At 37.1% G+C, this 22,938-nt stretch overlaps 1 protein-coding gene across 1 annotated transcript in view; it reads left to right on the top strand.

Moving 5' to 3' along the window:
• Positions 1-22,541, top strand: part of TFAP2D (transcription factor AP-2 delta) — a 53,912-nt gene extending 31,371 nt beyond the window's left edge. Inside the window, exons 6-8 of the mRNA XM_017659508.3 lie at positions 398-539; positions 5,600-5,713; positions 22,030-22,541. Of these exons, the coding sequence (XP_017514997.1) occupies positions 398-539; positions 5,600-5,713; positions 22,030-22,249 (476 nt within the window). The 3' untranslated portion in view covers positions 22,250-22,541. The remainder of the gene's footprint in view (positions 1-397; positions 540-5,599; positions 5,714-22,029) is intronic.
• Positions 22,542-22,938: the final 397 nt, after the last annotated feature.

The following is a 22,938-nucleotide window of genomic DNA, read 5'->3' as shown; positions in this document are numbered from 1 at the left end:
CTGAGAATATGTTATAGTTTGAGCAGCAGCAAAATGGCACGCCTGGGTCGGAGGGCTCTACGCCTACGGCATCAGTGTGTAGGATCTCAGAAGTCAGCCTGGTCTAATGTCCAGAGCCTCAAGAGGAGGGAGAACTCTTATTAGATTGTTGTTCCGGATTTATCCCCTCAATTTTCCACATACCCCTGCCTGGTAAGTAGCATCTCTGCTTCTCAGTTTCTCTTCATTCCACACCCCACCCCCCAAAAAAATCCTTACTCTGCCATTGCTTAGAATGAATAGGAAAAAGGATCCATCTGACTGCAGCCAGGAATGAGGCTTGAGGAAAAATATAAGGTGTTACTTTTACTGAGTTTGGACTTTTGCTGAGAAACTGACTTTCATTGTCTGTCAACAGGGGAAGCTTTACACTTGGCTCGGGATTTTGGCTACACTTGTGAGACGGAGTTTCCAGCCAAAGCAGTAGGAGAACATCTTGCCAGACAACACATGGAACAGAAAGAACAGACAGCAAGAAAAAAGATGATCCTAGCCACCAAGTAAGCACAATGGGGAAGTGTCTTTGGGCCTTGACCTCAGTTTCTTCATTTTCTTTGAATGAGGTAAACAGTCTAGAAGGCTGTCCTCTAAAACAAGGGGGTCTCACACTCCAGCACCTTCTACCACCTCCCATCCTTGCTTGAACCCACAGCAAGATTTTTTTAATGCCCTTGTTTTTAATGCATGAGAATAAAGATCTCAAAACACGATCAGCGTTTGGGAACTATGACAGAAGGTGAGGATCCGGTATGTGAGAGGTAATAACAGAGACCTCTAGAGACAAGGATCCCCTACCAGTAGCACCCCCATCTTTTCCTGTGTATAATAAAACAAAAAATATATTGCATAATATGATTTCAAATCCCCTCAAAGTTGGAAGCTGTTTGATAAGTAATGACAGAGCTACCGTTTATTGCATGAAAACCCAGGAGCACCATCACTTTCAGATATTTAGAGTAGATTTTTCAGGGGGTAGCCAATTCCTGCTTCCTCTCTATATTAAGATAAATGAGACCACTCCTAATCTTATCTAATTTCCTAATCTATATCCAAATTTTAGAGCTCAGAACCCAAGGTGGATAGATTATCATTTATGAATTAATTTCTTATTTGGGGCAATTTTTTAAAGAGGAAGTATAAGGTAGATAAGTACTAAAGATGTTCAGCTTCTTACAACATGTTGAGCAAAATTTAAAGTGGCTCAAAATGTATAAAACCCCTAAATACTCCTTATTCTACCAACTTCTAATGTCACCTACATCTTTTTTACAAGTTGCAGGGCTTATGTGGGATACCTATGACCCAACGTGCTTGCTCAAAACACCTGAGTCCCTCATTTAGGATTTGTGCTCCTTGCAGCTGTCACTGGGTTTAGGATTTATGCATAGCTCTTCTAAGATGATTCATCTTGCCCTGGAGAAAAGGAAAACAAAGAGTAGTGGCAAAAGCAGAAGAGAAAAGGTGAAACAAGGAGAGAAGGGAAAAGGAGTAGCAGAAAAAGGAAAACCGAGAGTTAGAGAAAGAAAATTATAAGGCAGGTATAAAATTTGGACTTACAATGTGGGGATAAATTTTGTGCTGTGCAAGCTCCTGAAAACTTGCTGCAGAAAGACCTCAACCTGGACTGTTGCATGGCTTACCTCCTGTGGGGCTTCACTCCTATTTTGCTTCCTCTCTTTCCCTCCTGCAAATAGTTTCTTGACCCGGAGAGGTCTTCCTCAGTCAATATTTCAGTTTCTTCAAAAGGAACTGAAAGTGCAGTCAGTTTGAATCATTAGTATCATAATCTCAGGGACAATATGAAGACTTGTTACAGATCAAGAGAAATAGGGGCTCTCTCGTCCCCTCCTGGTGTGAGCCGGGAGCTCTTTCCTCTCACTTCATTTCTAAATAAAAGCCTCTACCTTGGCTCTCCTAAAAAAAAAGAGAAATATACAGTGCTAGAAGTTATATCAACAGAAGTATATCCTGGTAGTGTCCCCCAGCATATTATCATTCTAGAAAGCATTCTAGCTGGCTGGCAAAATTACACAGATTTCCTGATATGCATAACCACGTGATACTTCTGAATGGCACTGTTATCTCCAAATCAGGTTATCCAAGTGAAAACACCTTCTTATTTTCTACTGCAAAATCTTGGTTGTGGTTTCATCCTGAATATTCTAAGATGTGCATCCCCGAATCCAGAGAAATCCTGTGCTGGACCTCCTTCCCTGAGGACTGGTTCTCTGACTGTTCACTCTTACCACCCACAGCAGTGCTACCATTAGCATTCCAAGCACAATTTCTCATTTTCTCTGGAGCTCCCCTCACTCTGTTTCAGTTTCTGAGAGTCAGTACATTCAAAGTGGTGCTGAGATTTTAGAGGTAAATGTCAGAAGAACTTGAGGGAAACAAGAGAAGTACTTCCATATTTTTCAGAGTTATGCTGAGATATCTAGTTTAGAGCTGTAAAATTTTCCTCTTACTGGCATCCAAGTAATGTATATTATTTAGGTGATATCTTAAACTTTGACTCCATAAAATATTATCAGAACATGTGATTTACTTTGATCCCTGCCCCCATAGCTGGACATTTGTAGACCATTAAATATCAAACAAGAATTGAGTTTACTAATTTCAATTACCTTATTTTACATGATAGTAAATAGGCCAATGACATCTAGAAATTAGGAGACATCCTTTATACATTTTTTTTGTCTTCTTGGTTATTTATATCCATCCCATCTTCTTATGACACAATGTGAAATAAGAATTAAAGAATCAGAAACTATACAATCATAGCAAACATACAATCTAAGTAGTCATCAATATAGTAGGTAAATTAAGGGATGTAGGAATAGCAGGCCTTTTCTGCAACATATGAATGGATTCAATGTGTTCTGAACAGTTTCAGCATTGTATATTTTTAATTAAAATGTTCAAAGTTGAAATCAAGTAGCCTGCATTGGTATTTATTATATTCTAGACAGCCCACCTTTGTTTATAAGGCTGTAACAACTGCATCACAGATATTTACAAAATCCAAAATTCTCTCATTGAAGGATCCAGTTGCTGATCTGCATTGTCAGATTGGCTTACATATTTCTTTTTCTACCTGTGTGAGTAATGTAGTCATATTTAATTATATTACCACATACACAGTTGTATGAATAGCCCCTTCATTGAGCACTTTTGGCCTCCTAATTCCTCTTTACTTCCTGTGTTTGGTAGACTAACCAAATATACTGGTGTAGTTAGACAGTTATTTAGTAAGAGGGATAAAAACCAAGTTAGATTTTTTGCATTCTAAAACTACACTGGAAAAATATATTTGTTGCATGGGAAACACATTCAGACCTCTTCATTGAATTTAGAACTAAATATGCTTAACTTATTAGGTCTGCATTAGGGTAAAGCAGACTAGTTAGCAAGTTTTAATTGTTACCGTAACACTACTCATCAAAAGGAGAAACACAGAACTTTAAATTCAGCCATCAGCTAAAAATTATGTCCTTAAGGACAATAATGTAAGTGATAAAGTTAGAATTTATGATTCACCAAAGATCGTCATGTGTTACCTAATTCATAATGTGACATTTGGTTTTGAGAAACAGGAGTATTTCTTATTATAGCTTCTTAAATAAAAATTTAAATAAGAATGAAACTAGTCATGAAAATAATAACTCTGTAACTGTCATAATGGGACGATGATGATAACCGCCTAAGGGGAATCGATAATATTGTCATCCGTTTTAAAGTCTAGAAGCTGTCCAAGTCAGTGAGTTAGGAAAAAGAATCAAATATCGAAGGCTGAGAATTCTGAAACTTCTCCTAAGCTCCTTGTGTGGTGTAGTTGAATTGCTAAGCATGAGTTAAATTTTTCCACACTTTGCCTTTCCTCAGTTCTTCATCAACTTTTAAGTTTCTTATAACTTGCTGTGTGCTATTTGTACAGCAGGGGAGTTGATTTGCTAACCTATGAATTAGTTTATTCAATTATCCAAAAATTCTGATATCGTGTCACAAGAACTAATGCGTGTTTCAACTTTTAGTTTTATTTCTGAATGTATTTTAATCTGATAGAAAATCAAAAGACTTGTCTCTAAACAACTCCAAAATTCCTTTGCATTAATACGTCATAGGGGTGGCCCACCATGTATTATTGATATTGCTAGTCTGAAAACTGATGTCATGAGTCTGGATTTAAAATGTTAGTTAGAAATTGCCTAAAAACAATCAGCTATAGTGTTATCTATTAAATAACAAAGCACCGCGGGTAATGATACCACACCAGATGGCATCATCTGATGAATAAGGCAAATTCTATGAAAAGATACAATATTTGAACAATAGCCATATACCTGAGGTTTGTTGCTCATAAAAAAATCACAGATCTTTAGAAGAAATTTTAGGCATTGAATAATAAACAAAACTTCACTGACTTTAACTCAGTTATAAATCATCTGTGCTTCCAGATATTTTGTCACTTTTTAGTAATTATTTCTTAATGACAGATATGCTTTGGAGAGGAATTAGTAGCTGAGTCCATGGAATGATATTCACTTGAAATAATTTGATCCTCTGGACCTGTCTTTGGCTACATTCATGTTATAGTCTGAGCTACGTGGTTAGATTTTGTGACTGCCCATTGTAAACCCAGATAAAAAAAACCTAATCACCATCACATTGGATTTTGAATATGGAGTGGCCTTGCTTTAGATGATGGATTCTTCTGAGCAATCTTTGGCAGCTGTTTACTCCACTCTTTGGCTACTGCATTAATCAAGTGTTTCATGTCAAAAAAAAAACAAAAAACCTCTTCTTTATTTCTTTATGTGTTGCTTCTTTACAATTGTATCATTTGGACTATGTACCACAAGGCCTTTATTGGTATCCAGTACACACAGTAACGTGGTAATTAAAACTGAAACCAATGGCCAGAAATTGTAATAATTTAACCTAAAAAATACAGAAGAAAAACGCTTGTAAGGGTATACTTTTGCAAGAAACCATTTTACATGGGACATAACAGAATCATTTAGCTTGTGAGTTAAAATGTGGAAAAGTGATTATCTACTTCAAACAGTAAAATACAAGTTTAGTCCACAAGAGTTTGAATTACAATAAAATATTGGGAAACAGGATTTTCCAAAGTCTCTTCAAATCATGGCTCTGAAACAAGCCTGTAACTTGATTTAAACTTCTTTACAAGTATACTTCCACCCCCCAAAAAAATCACATTCTAATTTTTTTAAACAATTATTATGAGCCTTTCTTATAGATTTTACCCTGAAGTTAATCCTAGAATATTCGCCTTAAAAATGAACATTGGTTTTGTCTGTGCCCATGAACTGTTACTCACTTGAAAGGCTCTGCAATCGTCCTGGAGTACATGAGAGCAAACGTTGCCGTTGTTAACCTCATCTGTATGTTGTAGATGGAACTTTGGAGTTTGCTTTATGAGATTTTATCTTGTCCTCTTTTAAAAGAGAAAACACACCTTTGCTAATAAGTCATGGGATGAAATTAAAGACCAGCTTTTAAAAGTGGAGCTTCAGTTTTGAATATTTTATTTCAGACAAATTTGTAAAGAATTCCAAGACCTTTTGAGCCAAGACAGATCACCCCTGGGATCATCCCGACCAACTCCGATTCTAGACCTTGACATTCAGAGACACTTAACACATTTCAGGTAAGACTGGGTTTCCAATGTGCACAGACTCTCTTTTAAACTAATATAGACTATATTGACCCAGACGTTTTAGTATTCTGATCACAGTTCCATTTAGAGATATCACTTGTATATTCATATGGTAACTGACTGAATTTTTTGCAATTCTAAGCTTTTAAGACCAAATTATAAAAATAACTAATGCACAAAGCATTTTAGATCAGAAAATTTAATATCTTTGTGTAATTTTCAGGAAGTTATGACTTTGAAAGTGAACACTGTTACTTCAAATAAAAGCACTTTTGGTTTGAGATTCTGAAATCATTTAAAAAGTTCCTTATCTTGATGAGGTAAATTGTTGAATGGCCGGAAAATATGCCAGAAATTAATGGGATATCATAAACTGATTTTCCAGGAGTATATTAATAATTTCTACCCCATTAGAAACTGCAAATGGTCCTCAAGTTAGACCACACAAAATATCTTAAAGATATTGAATGAATTTTCATTTTTTGAGATGCTTTGGAAGAAAATAGAATTTTTTTTTCTGGTTAATTCATGCCATAGTTACAATGTGGAAAATAACATGATAATTATTTAGGTGGCTTTCAGTTTTAACACTCTAGAATTCTAGTGGCTTACATGATATTTCTCATCAATTTTATCCTTTCTTAATTGTTAACATTTAGTTTTAAAAACTATGGTAAGGAAAAACTATCATACATTAAATTTTAAGCAATTTCTATACCTCTCAATGATTGTAGTGCCATTGAAGAGGATACTCCATTATACGAAATAATGGGTCTTTAAATGAATTAGAACTTTAACTTTATCTGCAACATCAGAGACTTTAAAATAGAATATTTTATTTTCCATGTCACAAGCCTCCTCAAGATGTAATAAACACATCTCTGAAGACTAAATTTAGGATTAATTTTCTAAAAAGGTGCAAAATGTAGAATATATTTCATAAGACTTTTCTCCTGCACACCATCAAGTTAGTGAAAGTAAGTGTAATAAACTGAGTGAATATATAAAGCCCAGAGGTTAGAAGCAAACCTCTTTTTGCTTAGAGGTTTGAAGTTAACAGAACCATCTTCAAATCTAGACCTGCATACATGTGAGCAAGGTTATTTGGGATATGCACTCTCTCTAAGCCTTTATTTCCCTAAATGTAATAGAAATAAGCTTTAAATGGAATAAGAACCCTTTATTATATAGTGATAGTGAGCTAAAATGGGATACTGAATGTAGAGGAAGCATTCAATAAATGACGTGTTGTTTATTGCACTGCTGATTCAAGTTTAAAAGGTTTGAATTGCTGTACTATCATATCTGTACAAATAGGTTCTAATTTTTATTTGTGTACACAGTAAAGAGAGTTATCATTTTTACAGAAGTTCAGTTCAGAACTTAATAATTTTTATACAAATTCACTTCTGAATTTAAGGTAGTTTGTTAAATTATAAATTTAAGGAGGAACTTAATGCTAAAATACAGAGAATTCAGATCTTATGCCATATCTACTAGGTTATTTCCAATTACAGATGCCACAGTGAACTGTCCTTTTTTGATTCAATATACTATCCATGTATAAATTAAATATTAACTACAGTGCGAATTAACTAGGCAAACCATTTGTTTGCTAAGCATAGGCACAATCTGCTAATTTGTTGACACTCTAGTTAGTTGCCAGCTTAATGCCATAGAACTCTTCAGAATGTACTTTAGCTTCTAAACTTGAGCTAAATGTCTCCTACATGGGCTTTATATCCTCTTATTTACCTCCTCGTGTAGAATATGGTAACAAGCTAGTCTCTTGTTCCCAAACAAATCAGACCAGTGTTACCCAGAGAAGAGCTTAATATACATTAAATTTCTCCCCTAACTTCAGTAAAAAAGAGATTATATTTTGAGCATAAATCTCTGAAGATTATAGATAGCTGCAGATTGTCAGTCACAGCAATTTGAAACACATAACCATACCTTACAATTATTTAACACTACATGCAATATCTACTTATAAAAGTATCATCTATAAAATTAGGGTATTTTTATTGAAATATCAAGTGTTTTGATATCAGAAAGTTATGATTTCCCATTTATTATGCTTCTTTAATCTTTACTGGATTTTTTCACTTATTTTACTTTAACTACATTCCAGGCTATTTAGATGAAATCTCCTGATTTTCATAATAGAAGATAATAAGATGACAGAAATCACTTAACGATTTATAGCAAATTTCGTAAATTATACCTTTTTTATTGTAAAAAAAACACATGTAAAATACACTGTCTAAACCATTTCTAAATGTACGGTTCAGTAGTGTTAAATATATTCAATTGTTGTGCAACCAGCAAACCTCCAGGACTTTTTCATTTCGCAAATCTGAAACTCTATACCATTAACAATTTTCCACTTTCCCCTGAATCCAGCCTGTGGCAACCACCACTCTGTTTTCTGTCTCTATAGATCTAACAACTCTGAATACCTCATCTAAGTGGAATCAGACAGTATTTGTCTTTTTGTGGCTAGTTTATTTCATTTAGCATGGTTCATCAGTGTTGTAGCGTGTGTTGTATTTCCTCCCTTTAAAGGCTGAGTAATATTCCATTGTATGTATATGCCACATTTTGCTTGTCCATTCATCCATTAATGGACACTTGGGTTGCTTCCACCCTGGCATTTGTGAGCAGTGCTATTATGAAAATGAGTGTGCAAATATCTCTTTGAGAGCCTGCTTTCAATTCTTTTGGAGATATACTCAGAAATAGAATTACTATAATAGTCTAGTCATTCTATTTCTAATTTTTTGAGAAACTGCCACACTGTTTTCCATAGCGGCTGTACCATTTTACATTCCCATGGACAGTGTAGTTAATGTGTGAGGGTTCCTATTCCTTTATATCCTTGCCGACGCTTGTCATTCACTGTTTTATTTCTTCCCTCCCTCCCTCCTTCCCTTCCTTCCTTTCCTTCCTTTCTTTCTTTTTGATAGTAGCTGTACTAATATGTATAAGGTGATATCTCATTGCAGGTTTTCATTTTCATTTCCCTAGAGATTAGTGATGTTAAACATCTTTCATATGCTGGTGAGCCACTTCTATCTTTGGGAAAATTCTCTTCTTTCTAGAAAGGTCTATTCAAGTCTTTTGCCCATTTTTAATCTGGTTATTTGTTCTTTTGTTGTTGAGTTGTAGGAGTTCTTTATATATTCCAGATATTACAGCCTTATTAGACATCTGATTTGCAAATACTTGCTCCCATTCTGAAGGTTGCCTTTTTATTCTGTTGATGATATCATTTGATGCACAGAAGTTTTAGATATAGCTCAATTTGCCTGTTTTTACCTTTGTTACCTGTGCTTTTGGTTTCATATCCAGGAAATTCTTGCCAAATCCAAAGCCATGGAACTTTTTCCCTGTTTTCTTCTAAGAAGAGTTTTATAGTGTTAGGTATTAAGTTTAGGTCTCTTACCAATTTTGAGTTAATTTTACACACAGTATGAGGTAAGTATCCAACTTCATTCTTTTTCATGTCTTAAACTACATCCTTTTAATATCCTTTTAAGCAAAAGATGCATGGTTGGCATTTCCAATTAACACCCAAATTGAAAGCTCCTGATATAAACTTAAATATCTGCTTTTTTTTCTGTGCATGTATTAAAAGAAGCCTCAATAGAATATCTTAATAGGATGGTAAAAGTCAGCTTGTTGCCTGACCTTGAGAAAGACTCCACACTTTAAAAGGGTAGCCCTGAAACCTGCCTTCACAGCAAAATGTGTCTTGGAGCTTTTTAAAAATCTCAAGGACAAGAGTACACTTTTAAAGTTCTGAATCTGTAGGGCAGGTCAAGGATTGGACTTGGGCATCTGTGTTATTTGCAAAACTCTGAGGTTGAGTTTTGATTCTGATTCTATCAGAATCAGATAGGCACCTTTAAGGACCACAATCCTAAGATATCCCTAGACTATTAGTGCTTTGGAAGAAAAACAACTCTAATTCATTTTTAAAACGACACTGAGTATTATGTGAGCTTCTGTCTTGTACACCAACACAGTGAAGAGATTCTGCATCTATCCTAATAATCTGGGTTAAAATTTGTCAGCATAGAGTATGTCCCTTTCAAAATTTCCTATCAACAGTGGTAACTTTAATTTAGAGAGAAGCATAAGCTCAAGAGGAAAAATGAGCTAGAAAGGAAGCATATTACATCTGACTTTGAAAACAGTTCTTCGGCAGAGTCTGATTTTCCACTATTTTTGGTGAGTTCCAGCTGAGAAATAAATAAGGCAAGAGCGTGATTGGCTAGGTGTAGAAATTAATGTGTAGCATCAACTTGTGCTCCTATTTTATTTCAGTAAAATCTCCTTCCCAATGCCGAGCCCTTGAATTTTACCTTACAGGGTGACTGATTTGGTTCCTTGAGAACTGTGGCTTACTTTCAGCAGACTGACTATGTCCAAGTAAAGCTGGGGAATGATTGGGCTTGTAAAGCATAGTTAACTACCTAAAGTTTTCTGCGGTAACTATGCGCATCGCAGTGAGTGACCTTTCTCAAGATTCACAGCCTAGGAAGCTGCTAGTTTCCATCAAAATGACAGGAGGCAGGTTTATCCGTTATTTGTGATTTACTGAGTACCATCAGAAGTGTGTATTACTGTAGGGAACACAGTGGACAGCACGACACCTACTGGAAGGAGGAAGAGAATTGATGGAAATCTGCACAAGACCCTGCGGGACGCAATTCCCAGGAATGGCAATCAGATGGAGGTGGCGAGGGGGCTTCGCAGACAGAACAGACTCAGCTCAGATGGAAACCCTAATTTTCTGAAATGTTAGGACTTCCTCTTTGAGATCTTACGAAATCTTAACTTCCCTTCCTTGTCTCTCATCTTCCCATCATCTCCTTGAATCTGAAGTCAAGCAAATTCGCATCTGGCAAAATAAGCTGGGGAAGTTAAGACGATTTTTAATGCTCACTTCAGAGAGAAGAGCCTATCAGAAAAATGAGCAAGTTTTCTTTCTCAGCACATACCTTGGGAACCTAAAATATTATTGTTTCTTTTACTATGTTAATGGCAGGTGGTGCAAAGATGGTTAAAGGATTTGTCCCATTCTTTAGGAACTTTTAATGTGGGAGACAACTACATACAAAGGCTTACAATACGTAAGAGAGATTTTATAATAGAGGATTGAGCAGAATACAGATAATTACCTGGGATAATTAGGAATGGCTTTTATCTCTTTTCCACAGTACTTAGCACATAGTATGTACCCAATAAATATCTTAATAACTGTAGGCTATAATAATACCCTGAGTAGTTCTTTAATCTATTCTCCACTGGCTTATTCCCAGGGTCATGGTGTTTTAATTGGACCATGGGCTGGGGAAATGAAATGATCGATAGGCTTAATTCTTCTATTTGAGTCAAAAAGTGTTCTGTCATCACACCTTCTTAGACATAGGCCCTCCTACTGCTCCCATAATGCTTTGGAAATAAGAAATGTATAGGCAGCCCCAAATATTTGTGTGTTTACTGGTGATTAAATTTTCTTCATTGATTCTCAGAGTTGGAAGGGCCCTTACATTTCCCTCTGTTCTTCAAAATTTGGATCTTCTGTCCAGCACTCCTGTCAAGCTGTCTCCCATTCCAGGATTGAAAACTTTCAATGGCAGACTGCACCTTTCTCGCCTAGACATCCCTTCTGTTTCTGACAGATCTGTTAGAAATGCCTTCCTTCCGCTGAGGCAACATCTATCTCCCTAATGTCCTACTCACTGGGGGCCTTACAGAGTCAGTTTAATTCTGTTTCCCTCCCAACTCCTAAAAGTTCCTCTCTTGTCTCTCTGAGTTTCTCTTCCGGAGCTACTCATCCCCTTTTCTTTAGTGTTCCATGTGCAACATGCTTCCCAGTCAGCTCAACTAGTATTTTCTGAGTGCTGTGCGGTTAGCGCCACACTGAAGAGAGGACATGTGTCTCTACTTAAACATGAGCAGGTTTGGTCTTCTCCCAGGTGCCTACATGTATATAATTTTGTTTTTTGTTTTGTTTTTTTTCCATTGGGAAAGCATTGAGGAAGGTAATCCGAAGTGGATGACTTAATTAATCTTGTGAAGGCATTCTTTAATGTCAGAAGAGAAATGAAGAAATTTCAGTTAAGTCTTTAATCCCAAAAGATAACATCACAAAGTAAATTATGCAACTAGGCTTAGGATATCAGAAATAAAATTAATAAGCCTCCTTCAGGATACTCTTAATTCAAGGGAACTTCTAAGACCATTTTATTTAAGAACATTGGAAACAGTGGGCCTGAATTGTGAAAAAAGAAATCCTGCATTTCCCAAACTTAAGCTCCTTTACATAAGGTTGAAAATAAACTTTGAAACTTATGCTCTAAAAGTGAGTGCCATTTCCAGATACAAAGAAAAACATACCTGCAAATGGTTGGGTCTTATTCGCTAGTTAAGTAAGAAAGGACAGCCTGTATTTACATAAAAGTAAAAAAACAGTCACCTGTGAAGTAAAATTTTTACCAGTAAAAATATAGACTAAAAATAAAACAGGCAAAGTTCTCACTCCCTTAGCAGACACATGGAACCACGGGGCACTTCTTTTATGAATCTACATTAAATTACTTAATATTCATTTAACATCAATCAGGAAATTGAAGAACTAAATCAGTTGCTGATATTTTTTATACTTTGCAAGTTGCATGGCACCACAGCAAATCCTGCAGAGAGACACACATAAGAGCATCTGGCATCTATTGCAGATCATTTATGGATTTTTAGGTTCAGCATATAGGGGACTAGTAATTCAAACAACAGAGGCAATTGTTTCTAATAACAAATTGCAAACACAGCTCTGTGGTTACTATGTGTGTGAATAACTGACTGGGGGATGCTTATGTTGGGGAAGAAATCTGGTAAATTTTTATTTAAATAATTTCTATCTCTGTTGAGCAATGGATTTTAGAGAGTTTATAGGGAGACAGCATGGGACAGTGGGAGCACTCAGTGTGGGTAGCGGGGGCCAAGCTCAATCTCATCTTGGTTACTAGTGGAAAGTGTAAATTTAGAGCAGACATCAAATAGTTGACTTGGATGTGATTGACTTTGGTCTTTCCTAATGTTTGTGCAATGATTGTATCCTTGGCCTCCTTTGCTAATGAGCTGAAGTAAAATAGAATCACCAGGACCCTTTGAGACCTCAGTAAGTGGCTGAAAAGAGTAGGAAAAACGTGACCTTAGGGTAGTGGGTAACTCATCGCCTAGTCTGGCAGAGACGGAGGGTAGTCATAAACGCACTTCTCCAAAGTGAATTGGTAGAACACCAGCCCCGTGAGATATTCCTGGAAAGTGTCTCATGGTCAAATGTTTTTTGGTTCAAAAAACCCTGGCTATTACATGCCTCTTGAAGTGTGCAAATGCACATTAGCATATCAACATCTCATTTTGAATGGACAGAAGGCCTGGGCCCATGTTTACAAAACTTGATGACAGAAACTTTTCTTTTTTTTCTCAGAATACGTATTAGCATGCAACTAACCTTCTGCAGAAGTTCTTTAGGGAGATTCTGAAGTATTCATCATACTCTTTTTCCCAGGAAAGATAGCAGACCTGGTAGTTAGGGGTTACTGTGTGGCCCTAAGGGAATATGCACAAGTCCCTACCTGCATTTAAACTATTTAGGTAGTGTTCAAAAAATACTGCTGTTTCGGACCCATGCCAACTAATTAAGTCAGGATCTCTGGGGTGGGACCCACACATTGGTATTTCAAATAAAAGTTCCCTGGTATTTTTTACATAAAATGTAAATATGATATATTTTACATAAGCTTCTATGTATCTATGGTTGAGAACCCCCAGCCAAAGGGACCACAGAACATTCATGAGGGCTGTCAAGGCCCTGCTACTGAGTAGAGTCCAGTGATTCCCTGCCACCAGAGAACTAGATACCTTAATTAAACTCCTTTACAGAAACACTTGGGGCCATGGGATAATATAATCCATGTAGATAATAAACACAGTCAGCCAATTTCTCTTTCCCTCAACCAGTTAGGCCCAAAGGATAAATGCATCAAGCAAGATAAGTCCCAGCTACTTTCCCCAAGGCGAAGTCTCTCTCAGTGGCCTATATTCAGGGCATGTGCTGCTTGAGAGAGCAGTGCCTTACCGGAAAGCTCTGGAAAGAAGTAAGGTTTCATGGAGAAGACCCACAGTCCTTTGCTGGCACTCCCCAGGGTCTGTTTCCAGCTTCCTGCCCTCACCACAGCTCTCAGGCATTTTTCTGGCTGCCACCTCCAGCTGTAGTGGGGAGTATACACTGAGCCATGGGCTGCATTTGAACCTGCTGCAGTAGCTGAATAATCCAGGAGGGAAGGAAAAGCTTGTCTTCCGTGTAAATCTTGCTGCCTGCATGCCCCCTGGAGGCCGAAAAGCGGAACTGAGGTTGATGAGATGGGCATCTGTGTGCAGTTTGGGAAATCAAGGATACATACACAATAGCAAGCCCCCATTGGAATTGTGCAACATAACCAAATACGAGGAATAAAAGCCCAAATGATTTCAATCTTTATTTATTCGAACCAGAAGTAGGGGAGGAAGAGAAGTAGGCTTGTCAAACATTTTCTGGCCAGAAAGTTGGAATTTGACAAAATGAAATTAGCTTTTACTCTAATTACCTAAGTCATGATGGCAGTCTATTTTCTCTTGATTTTCAGTCTTCCTGTTTGGAGCATAATGGTATCTAGTGCTTCCAGCTATTTTATATCCCAAAAGAAAGCTAGAAAAATCCATCCATGCTTGTCAGACACAACTGAATGACCCAGGTTTCAGTGGCAAATACTAATAAGGCTTTCATTTTCTTTTCAATACCTATTAAATCAGTGCTTGCTTAGTAGGTGGAAAGGATGCACAGAATCCAAGGCCCAACTCTTGCCAAGATAGGAAGAATTCAGAGGAAGATTCCAGAAGAGTTTGCTTTAGGCTATGTTTTAGAAAATTGCTTTAGTGGTTTAATTTAAATTAGTTTAGAGAAATAAATTAATGATAGAGCATTCCTGAAGGACAACTAAAGCCATATGGAAACAGCTCTGTAACGTTTCTCTAGTGTACAAAGAAACAAGGAAATATAAACCATATTTACTTAGATTAAGGAAAGAGAAGTAGTCCCTATTCCTCTGGTAAATGTCCACTCAGAATCCTCTGTTAACTTATATTCCAAGTAAGCACAGAAACTTTGGGGATTTTAAGGTAAACATGTAAGACCTTGGCCACAAGCAAAAAATGCATTAAACGAGAGATTGTAAAGTGTGAAGAGAAGTTTGGGGAATTCCCATTCCCTGACAGGTCATCATAATTCTTGTGAAGTACTTTAAAAGTGTAAACACTGAATAAAAGTAGGTTGTTACTCACATGTTACTGGCAATGCCACACAGGGGAAACGTAAGAAAGGATGATAACTTACTTTCTTTCAAATAACAATCTCTTCCCTTCTATCCTCTATTACCTCTACAATTTCTGTCTCAATTTCTTCCATTTTAACCTGACTCTTAGAGAATACAGTTTTAACTGTTGCAGTATATTTTCCTTTAAAAAGTTAACATCTGGGATTAAGGAGCATTATGATTAGCATACATAATGTTGGGGGATGGTGCATGGGGAAGGTCATACAGCACAGAGAAGACAACTAGTGACTCTATAACATCTTAGTATGCTGATGGACAGTGACTGTAATGGGGTATGTTGTGGGGACTTGATAATTGGGGGAGTCTAGTAGCCACAATATTGCTCATGTGATTGTATATTAATGGTACCATAATAAAAATTTAATTATTTAATTTAAAAAGTTAACATCTGTAGCAGTAGAATTTATTCAGGTCAAGTCCATTGGTCAAAAAGGGGTTATGATGCCACCTTATCAATGACAAAAACCATACAAGTCCACAGGTGTGCACATGTATGTGCATGCTCACACATACACACACACATACACGCACACACACACACACACACACACACACACCCCAACACAGTCTCCCCAGAAAGGGGGGCTTGACACTGTGATATCCCTCCCATTCCTGCATTGCGAACATACTCCAACACATAGGGGAATGTTAGAAGCTTCACTTCTGGATCCAGCATCAGTTAGTGCCTTCCTGAACTGAGCCCATTTGAAGAGATGGTTTATGCTGCAGAAAGATGCTCCAGAGAATGTTAATTGGGAGGTCTGGCAAAATAGGAGTTTTTAAACCCATGAATAAAATTAAGAAAATGACTGTTAAATATAAGTTACATTTTCTGTAACATCAGGTGCCATAAACTCTAGCAGTCTGGATTTTCTCAGCAGGTGATTGTATTGTTCACAGTCAGTTGTCAGAACCTTCTTGCTCCTCACTGTGAAATTAGTAACAGGAAAATGAAATCGATGAGCTGGAATCTAGTTAGAGAATAATTTAAGGTAAATAGAGCTTCTAAGCCTGACTAGCTATGATCCAAACCTCAAATGTGGGCCCTTTTTTTTTTAGTTTAGACTTACTGATTCGGGGAGCCCCTTTCCTAAAATTGCTCTTGAGCCTGACCTCAAGTGGATATGTTTTCCCTAATCTCCCCTAAATTTCACATCATTAACTTTGGCCTACCAACTAAGCTTTTTGCTATATTAACATATTTCAGCACCGTGGTTCTGTTATCGAATGTGGGAATTTTTCTATTTTAATGTCAGCCATTAAGTTACAAATCTGTGATGCCTTCAATCCCATTGTCAACTCCCACGTGGAGCAGAGTGGGATTAACGGGCGAGATCTGCAGCACTCCTCCAGGAACATCCCTCGCTGTTGACGACTACATTTAAGTCTACACGTTGGGTATCATTGTGTCTACCTAACTGCTGTCATCTTGCTCACTTTCCCCTTCAGCTTACTTGGTATTTTGGGAGATTTTGTCACATGCATTGCTAGAATCCTGCAGCAAATTGCATTGTTCTTCCCCTATAATGCTTTTATACAATTTATACAGCTACTTTATTGGGTTCCTTACTGAACCCATGTAGCCGTTCAGGGATAACTTACCTTTTTAAAATATTAACCCTTCAGATTTCTAAAGAACCCATTATATGAACAAATTGTGATAAACCCATCCAATGGAATACTTAACCAACAATAAAAAGTAATAGTCTATTGATAAACACCACAACATAGATGAATCTCAAATTACGGTGCAAAATGAAAAGAGCCAGTTGTACAAGTCTATAAACTTTATGATTCAGTTTATATGACATTTGGGGGGAAAGTAAAAACTATAGGAATAGTGAACTGAGTGAAAAAAAGCACCAGGAATTTTGGGGGATAATGGTGGCCATTACACAACTGCAGGTGTTGGTGAAGATTCAACAAAGTGTTTACCTAAAAAGGATAAATATTACCATATGTAAATTCGAACTTAATATATATGATTTTTAAAAATGTCCCATTACAAGGTATTTGTTAAAGGACTACTTAAATATAATTTAATAATCTAGAGTTTCTAAAGTCTGACTCTTTTTCTCCCCTGCTCTGGTTATTAGGTCATGTTACTCTGTTCCATTTCACTATTTGCAATCTTCCATAAATTTTCAAAGATTACCGAATAACTCCAGAGTCCCAGATAACACATGCCTATGTTTCCTTTATCCTGAAATAGTCATTTTCTATCCTTAAAAAGAAAATCTCAACTCTGTTATTATACCATTGCCTATTTTAAAGATTAAACTCTGAAAAGAAAGCAAAGTATCTTAATTACCACTTAATCTTTCCTATGCTGATGTGGTACTATTTCCCCAAGCCTTGGGCCTGTCTCCACATTATTCCTCTGCCTCATTCTTGGAACATAACTGTAAACTAAATCCTACTAGCCCGGGTGTCAGAGACTCCACATGAATCCAGGGAATCTTCAGCCTTTTGTTAACTCCATCATTGCACACACTCGTGTCCCCACTGCTTCTCCCCTGGGGCAGCTGCTCCTGGGGTAGCTAATGCCCAGGGATGGCAGCACAAAGTGTCCGGCAGAGTGGAGGTTCATGATAGCAGTGCCCCATCTCAGCTCTCTTCATTTGTGTTGGTGATGCTGTTGATTTGCAGTTTGTTTTTATTTTAACAACTCTTTACACTTTTTTTTTAAGGTTTGACTATAACTTCTGATGACCAATTTATAGGAAGAGCTCAAACCACAAATTTTCAGAGATATATATAACACTGTATTTGCCACCTAAATGAAGATCTAGTACACTTTAATTCTCACGTAGGGTCTATGGCTTCCTATGTGGCTCCCAGAACTCTTATTCATTCTGATGACTGAGATCTCACTTACCCTCACCTGTCTATTTTCTTCCTATCATCTTCTCTGGGCTCTAGTTTTATATTTTTAGGGGGAATGTCACTTCTTTCTCCTCAGAATTTCGTTAAGTCCTCTCATCACTTTAGCAAGCTCCTATCCTTTGGCAGGAGCCCCTCATTTTCAGTGTCTCAATCAAGGAACCAGGAAATTAATTCCTTTTTTTTTTCAATATGAGTCAAGGAGCTCTGAAGGATGAATGGACTTTTGATTGGCTGAAAAGAAGAGGGCGGACAAAGGTGTACAAAGAGGAGTGGCCATCATAGGTTTGGGGACAGAGGCAAGATAAGCCTTTCAAGAATAAAATAATAGAAGACATCACAAAGCATGAAGGAAGGAGATCTGGGAAATGCAAATACATTAACAAAACCTGATACAATGTGTATCTTCTACCCCTGTTCGGCAAAAATTTTTTGAATGTGGCTTGAAGATGACAGACACATCTAGCACAGTGCAAGTTATCTCTTTCACTTTCATTGAGGATCAATTCTTGGACAAGTTTGAATTTAGAAGAATGTGTCTAGATTTTGACTACCTACTTCAAATCATCATGGCTACTATTTAACCCAAGTAGTATTTGCTTGCAAAATGCTCTTTGATGTTACTATGGTGAAAATATATTCAAATGCCAAATATAACTTAAATATTAAGTATGTGGCTGAAAAGTAATATTTTCTAAAAAGCAAAATGATTTCTATTGAATCAAAAATTTTGGAGATTTGACTACAGTTTGTACCTTACAGATTTCTATATAGGACTGAAAATCGGTTTTGTCATTTCTGTCTTATTTTTCTATAGATCATACACTATTCTGGTTCTCCTTTTTGTATGTCACTATGAATCAGATATACAGCTTCTTAGCTTGCAGCTAATAGAATAGCAAGGTGTTAAAGAAATTTTTTTTAATCACCCCATGATTTCATACTTTTTTCTATGCTATTCTAATATAATGTTAGATTACTTTAATTATTTGGGTTCATAAACCTCCCTGAAAACTGGTAGAACAGAGGCTGTCCTTTGCATGTAGTACCATCCTGCACAGTGTGCCACGCATATTTTTTGATGTGCAGGTAATGTTAAATGAAGGAAACTAACACAATTTATGTAATGTTTTTTATGTTGAAAGATAACACTACAGGTAATTACTTTTCTCATGTTAAATAGTGCACGGTCAATTTTAGACTTGACTTTGGACCTCAATGGACTTTCAACTTCCAACCTTCTGTTTCATGTCCTGGGTTTTAAGAAGAGCTAAGCATTAATACCACTGAGTTGAAGCTTTGAGTTAGAAAGAAATTGCACATGTTCTAGTCAGACCATTGTCATGTTGCAAGGCCAAATAACTTCCCCCAAATCACAAAGTACCTAAATCAGAGCAAACATGAAAACGTGGTACACCTGATCTTCAATGCAGGGCAAAGCAGGGCAACCTGCTAATGATCGCAGATACGTGTTTTAGAAGCAAGGAAGGGCATCAGCCAGGAAGCGATACAACTTAAAAATCTTTCATTATAGCAGTAATGAAACTTCTCAACATGGAGAACTAAAGCATTTATATAGACCTACCCACTTTGTGCTTGATTTTTTTAAAAACCCTGGTTGTAGGTAACTGAGGAGAAAGAATTATCACCTTCTAGTCCTGGAAGTCTGCCCACAGAACAAAGTTACAAACGCTAAGCTAAAACTGCCTAGAGAATGTGATTCCTCAAAAAAAAAGGACTTAAACACACCCTCTACCTGAGAAGAACAGAAGCTTGGAGCAATACAGAGTATCAGATTTCTCAGGCAAACTATGGAACTTCTCTAGGCATTAGTTTCTTTATCTGTAAGATGAAAATCATAATACCTAATTCATAGTGTCATTGCCAGTTGCATGAGATGATACAGATAAAAGCACTTAGAACGGATCCTGGCATATGGTCATAACTCAAATGTTGGCTATTAACTTTAACTTTAAGATTTAACAGAGTGAAACTTAATTTTGCATACTCGACTACTACTGATGAAGAGGGCAGTCACAACCAAGAGGACATGACAGTACAGAGGAAAATAAAATTCACCCAGTGGTACAAGGACCCCTGAACAGGAATAAAGCATGAAAAAAGAGGCAGTTTGTAACCAGGCCAAGCATCTAGACATTAACGGATGGCTTGACTCAGTTCTATTTGTGAGCGCAGCCGTGATTAATTCTTCTACCACTCCAATCAATTCCATTATTGTTTAGACTCCTTGATAGATCCTGGAGCATATGGATTCCTCTCCAGTTATCTCATTGTCGAAATAGAGCTGAAGTCAATTTTTCGGCTCAGCAATGCAAGACTCTGCAGCAAAGATATGCATATGCTTACACATCAACCTGTGATGTGTCTCACATTACCAATTTTGTTGTACATAGTTATCAAAGCACAGACCATTCTTGTTTTCTAAATAATCATGGACAGTGGTCTTTTCACTTTTTAATGTATGCCAGTTGTGACCTAGGCATAGGGTTAATCTTTGTAAAATACCCAGATGAAAGATACTAGCAACCTATGGAATATAATGAGGGACATGCAGAAAATTTTACCCTCACCATGAATATCCCATAGTCAACAATATATACCATTTATTGAGCACAGGTCTGGCATCATTCTGAGCCCTTTGCATGGATTAATATGAACAATATTCCATGTGGTAAATCCTATTATCCCTACTGAGACATATCACAGCCTGCCTTGGATCCTAAATCCCTCATTTGCATTGTCTTAAAATCTCATTATTTTAAAGAGTGTATATCCTAAGAGGGGTAACTAACTAGTTAACACATTATGGAGAATAGTACTATCTGATTTAAAAATTGCTAATGTCATAACTATAATTATCTAGGACTTGTAAACAGTTAAGACCTTTATTTGTTGAATGTACAATATATATATATATTGTACAGGTTATATATATATATATATATATATATTATATGCATAATGTATGTCAAGCATGCTTTTCTGTATTAGTATAAGAGGTGAATTGTGGGGAGTACCTGGCAGAGTTACATTTCAGAAACCATTGACCAAATGAACAAGCCGGGTTCTGTTCACAAGAAGATTGAATCTACAATTACATATTTGTTCAACTAGAGATTTGTCATAGCTGCAAGGACTACCCATGCAGAGGTTGCTACAGCACTCCTTACATTTGCTTAGTTATGATTATTAGCTAATTAACTGCTAAAACCCGAACATAGAGTGGCGCTTTTTTTTCTCTCATTTAAGAGACTGGAGGTGAGTGGGTTCCTTCCATCTTGTTCTGTCCCCACCACCAAGGTGATCATCCTCATCTGCAGAGCCGCATAACTATTTTGAAAGGAAATAAAGGGCACTGAATTCCTTTTAAGCAGGTGGGAATCACATACAATACTTCCCTTCATGTTCTGTTGTAATAGAGTTAATCCCATGTCCAAACCGAGATGCAAGGGAAGCTTAGAAATGTGGTCTCCAGCGGGATGGCCAGGTGCCCTGGTAAACTCCATGACTAGGAAGAAGAAAAGAATGAAGTTAGAGGAAGAGCGAGCCTTTAGACAGACTCAGCCAATTTTGATTTCTTCTTGTATGATCTATGCTCACACAGCCATACATGCCATTCTTAAAAACAAGGTGATTCCTGCACAAAGAAAGTTGCATTGTCTGGCTTTCTTAATGAGATAGAGAATCAGAGTCAAGTCATGTGTCAGACACTCAGACTTGCTAATAACTAGTGCATATGAAATCTATCAGTGACAAATCTTCTTCCAAATATGTCCTAAATTTCTTATGCATCGCAGTACATTGACCTGTGTTCTACCTTCCACAATGCTTGTCACCATTTAGGAACACAATAAATAACTGTTGAATGGAATGTACTAGATTAAATGGGGGGATTTGTTGTCCTAAATCATACTATGAGTTGTTCATCTCTTTCTCCCTACCACTTCTCATTTCCAGTTTGATCACTCATGGCTTTGGGACTCCAGCAATATGTGCGGCCCTGAGCACTTTCCAAACAGTCCTCAGTGAAATGCTGAACTACTTGGAAAAGCACACTACCCACAAAAACAGCGGAGCAGCGGATTCTGGCCAAGGACATGCCAACTCTGAGAAAGCCCCCCTGCGGAAAACTTCCGAGGCCGCCGTGAAAGAGGGCAAAACAGAAAAGACAGACTAGCTCCATCAAACAGAATCTATTTCCAGAGAATCTTGCTGCTGATATTTTTTCTAATATATATATCCTCGAGGGTGATTCATCTTCAGTGGACCAAATCTCTACCCTCCCCCAGCCCTCCATAAAAAACAAAAATGGAAATGAAAAATGAAACAAAAAAGGACAAAACCAAAAAAAAAGAAAAAAAGAAAAAAAGGAAAACAGCAGTGTAACCATGTGATGAAATTGTCACTTTTTAATTTTATGTTATGATAAACTCCTTTTGTGCACGTAATTTATTGTTCAGAATTATCTACATCACAGTTTTTAAGCACTTCTGGACTTTGGAGGGGCAGCACATGCTTTTTCACATCTAACTGATGCACTTTCCTACACAACTACGTAGTTAGGGATCAGAAAGCATGACCAACTGGAAGCCGCCACCAGTGCTTACAGTTCTAGTCTTTCTTGACTTAACTCCCTCTAACAGAAGAGGACTCTTTCCATTAAATTGACCAATATGGCAGTCAATCCATCAATAAATGCTTTGGGAACTGAAAAGGGCAGTCACGAATCTTTGTCCTGTGGTTTGACAGAAATTCTAAAATTTTGGTCACCCCTAGCCCATTCAACTACCAGTGCCTTGGTGGTATTTAAAAATTCCAGAGAACTCTGTCCCCTCTATGTATGGTTCTTTCCACCCCACCCTAGGT

Source organism: Manis javanica, chromosome 16 (genome assembly GCF_040802235.1).
Source record: "Manis javanica isolate MJ-LG chromosome 16, MJ_LKY, whole genome shotgun sequence".
NCBI classification, from domain to species: domain Eukaryota; kingdom Metazoa; phylum Chordata; class Mammalia; order Pholidota; family Manidae; genus Manis; species Manis javanica.
The sequence above is the reverse complement of the archived record's forward strand: the minus strand, read 5'-3'. Positions and strand labels throughout refer to the sequence as shown.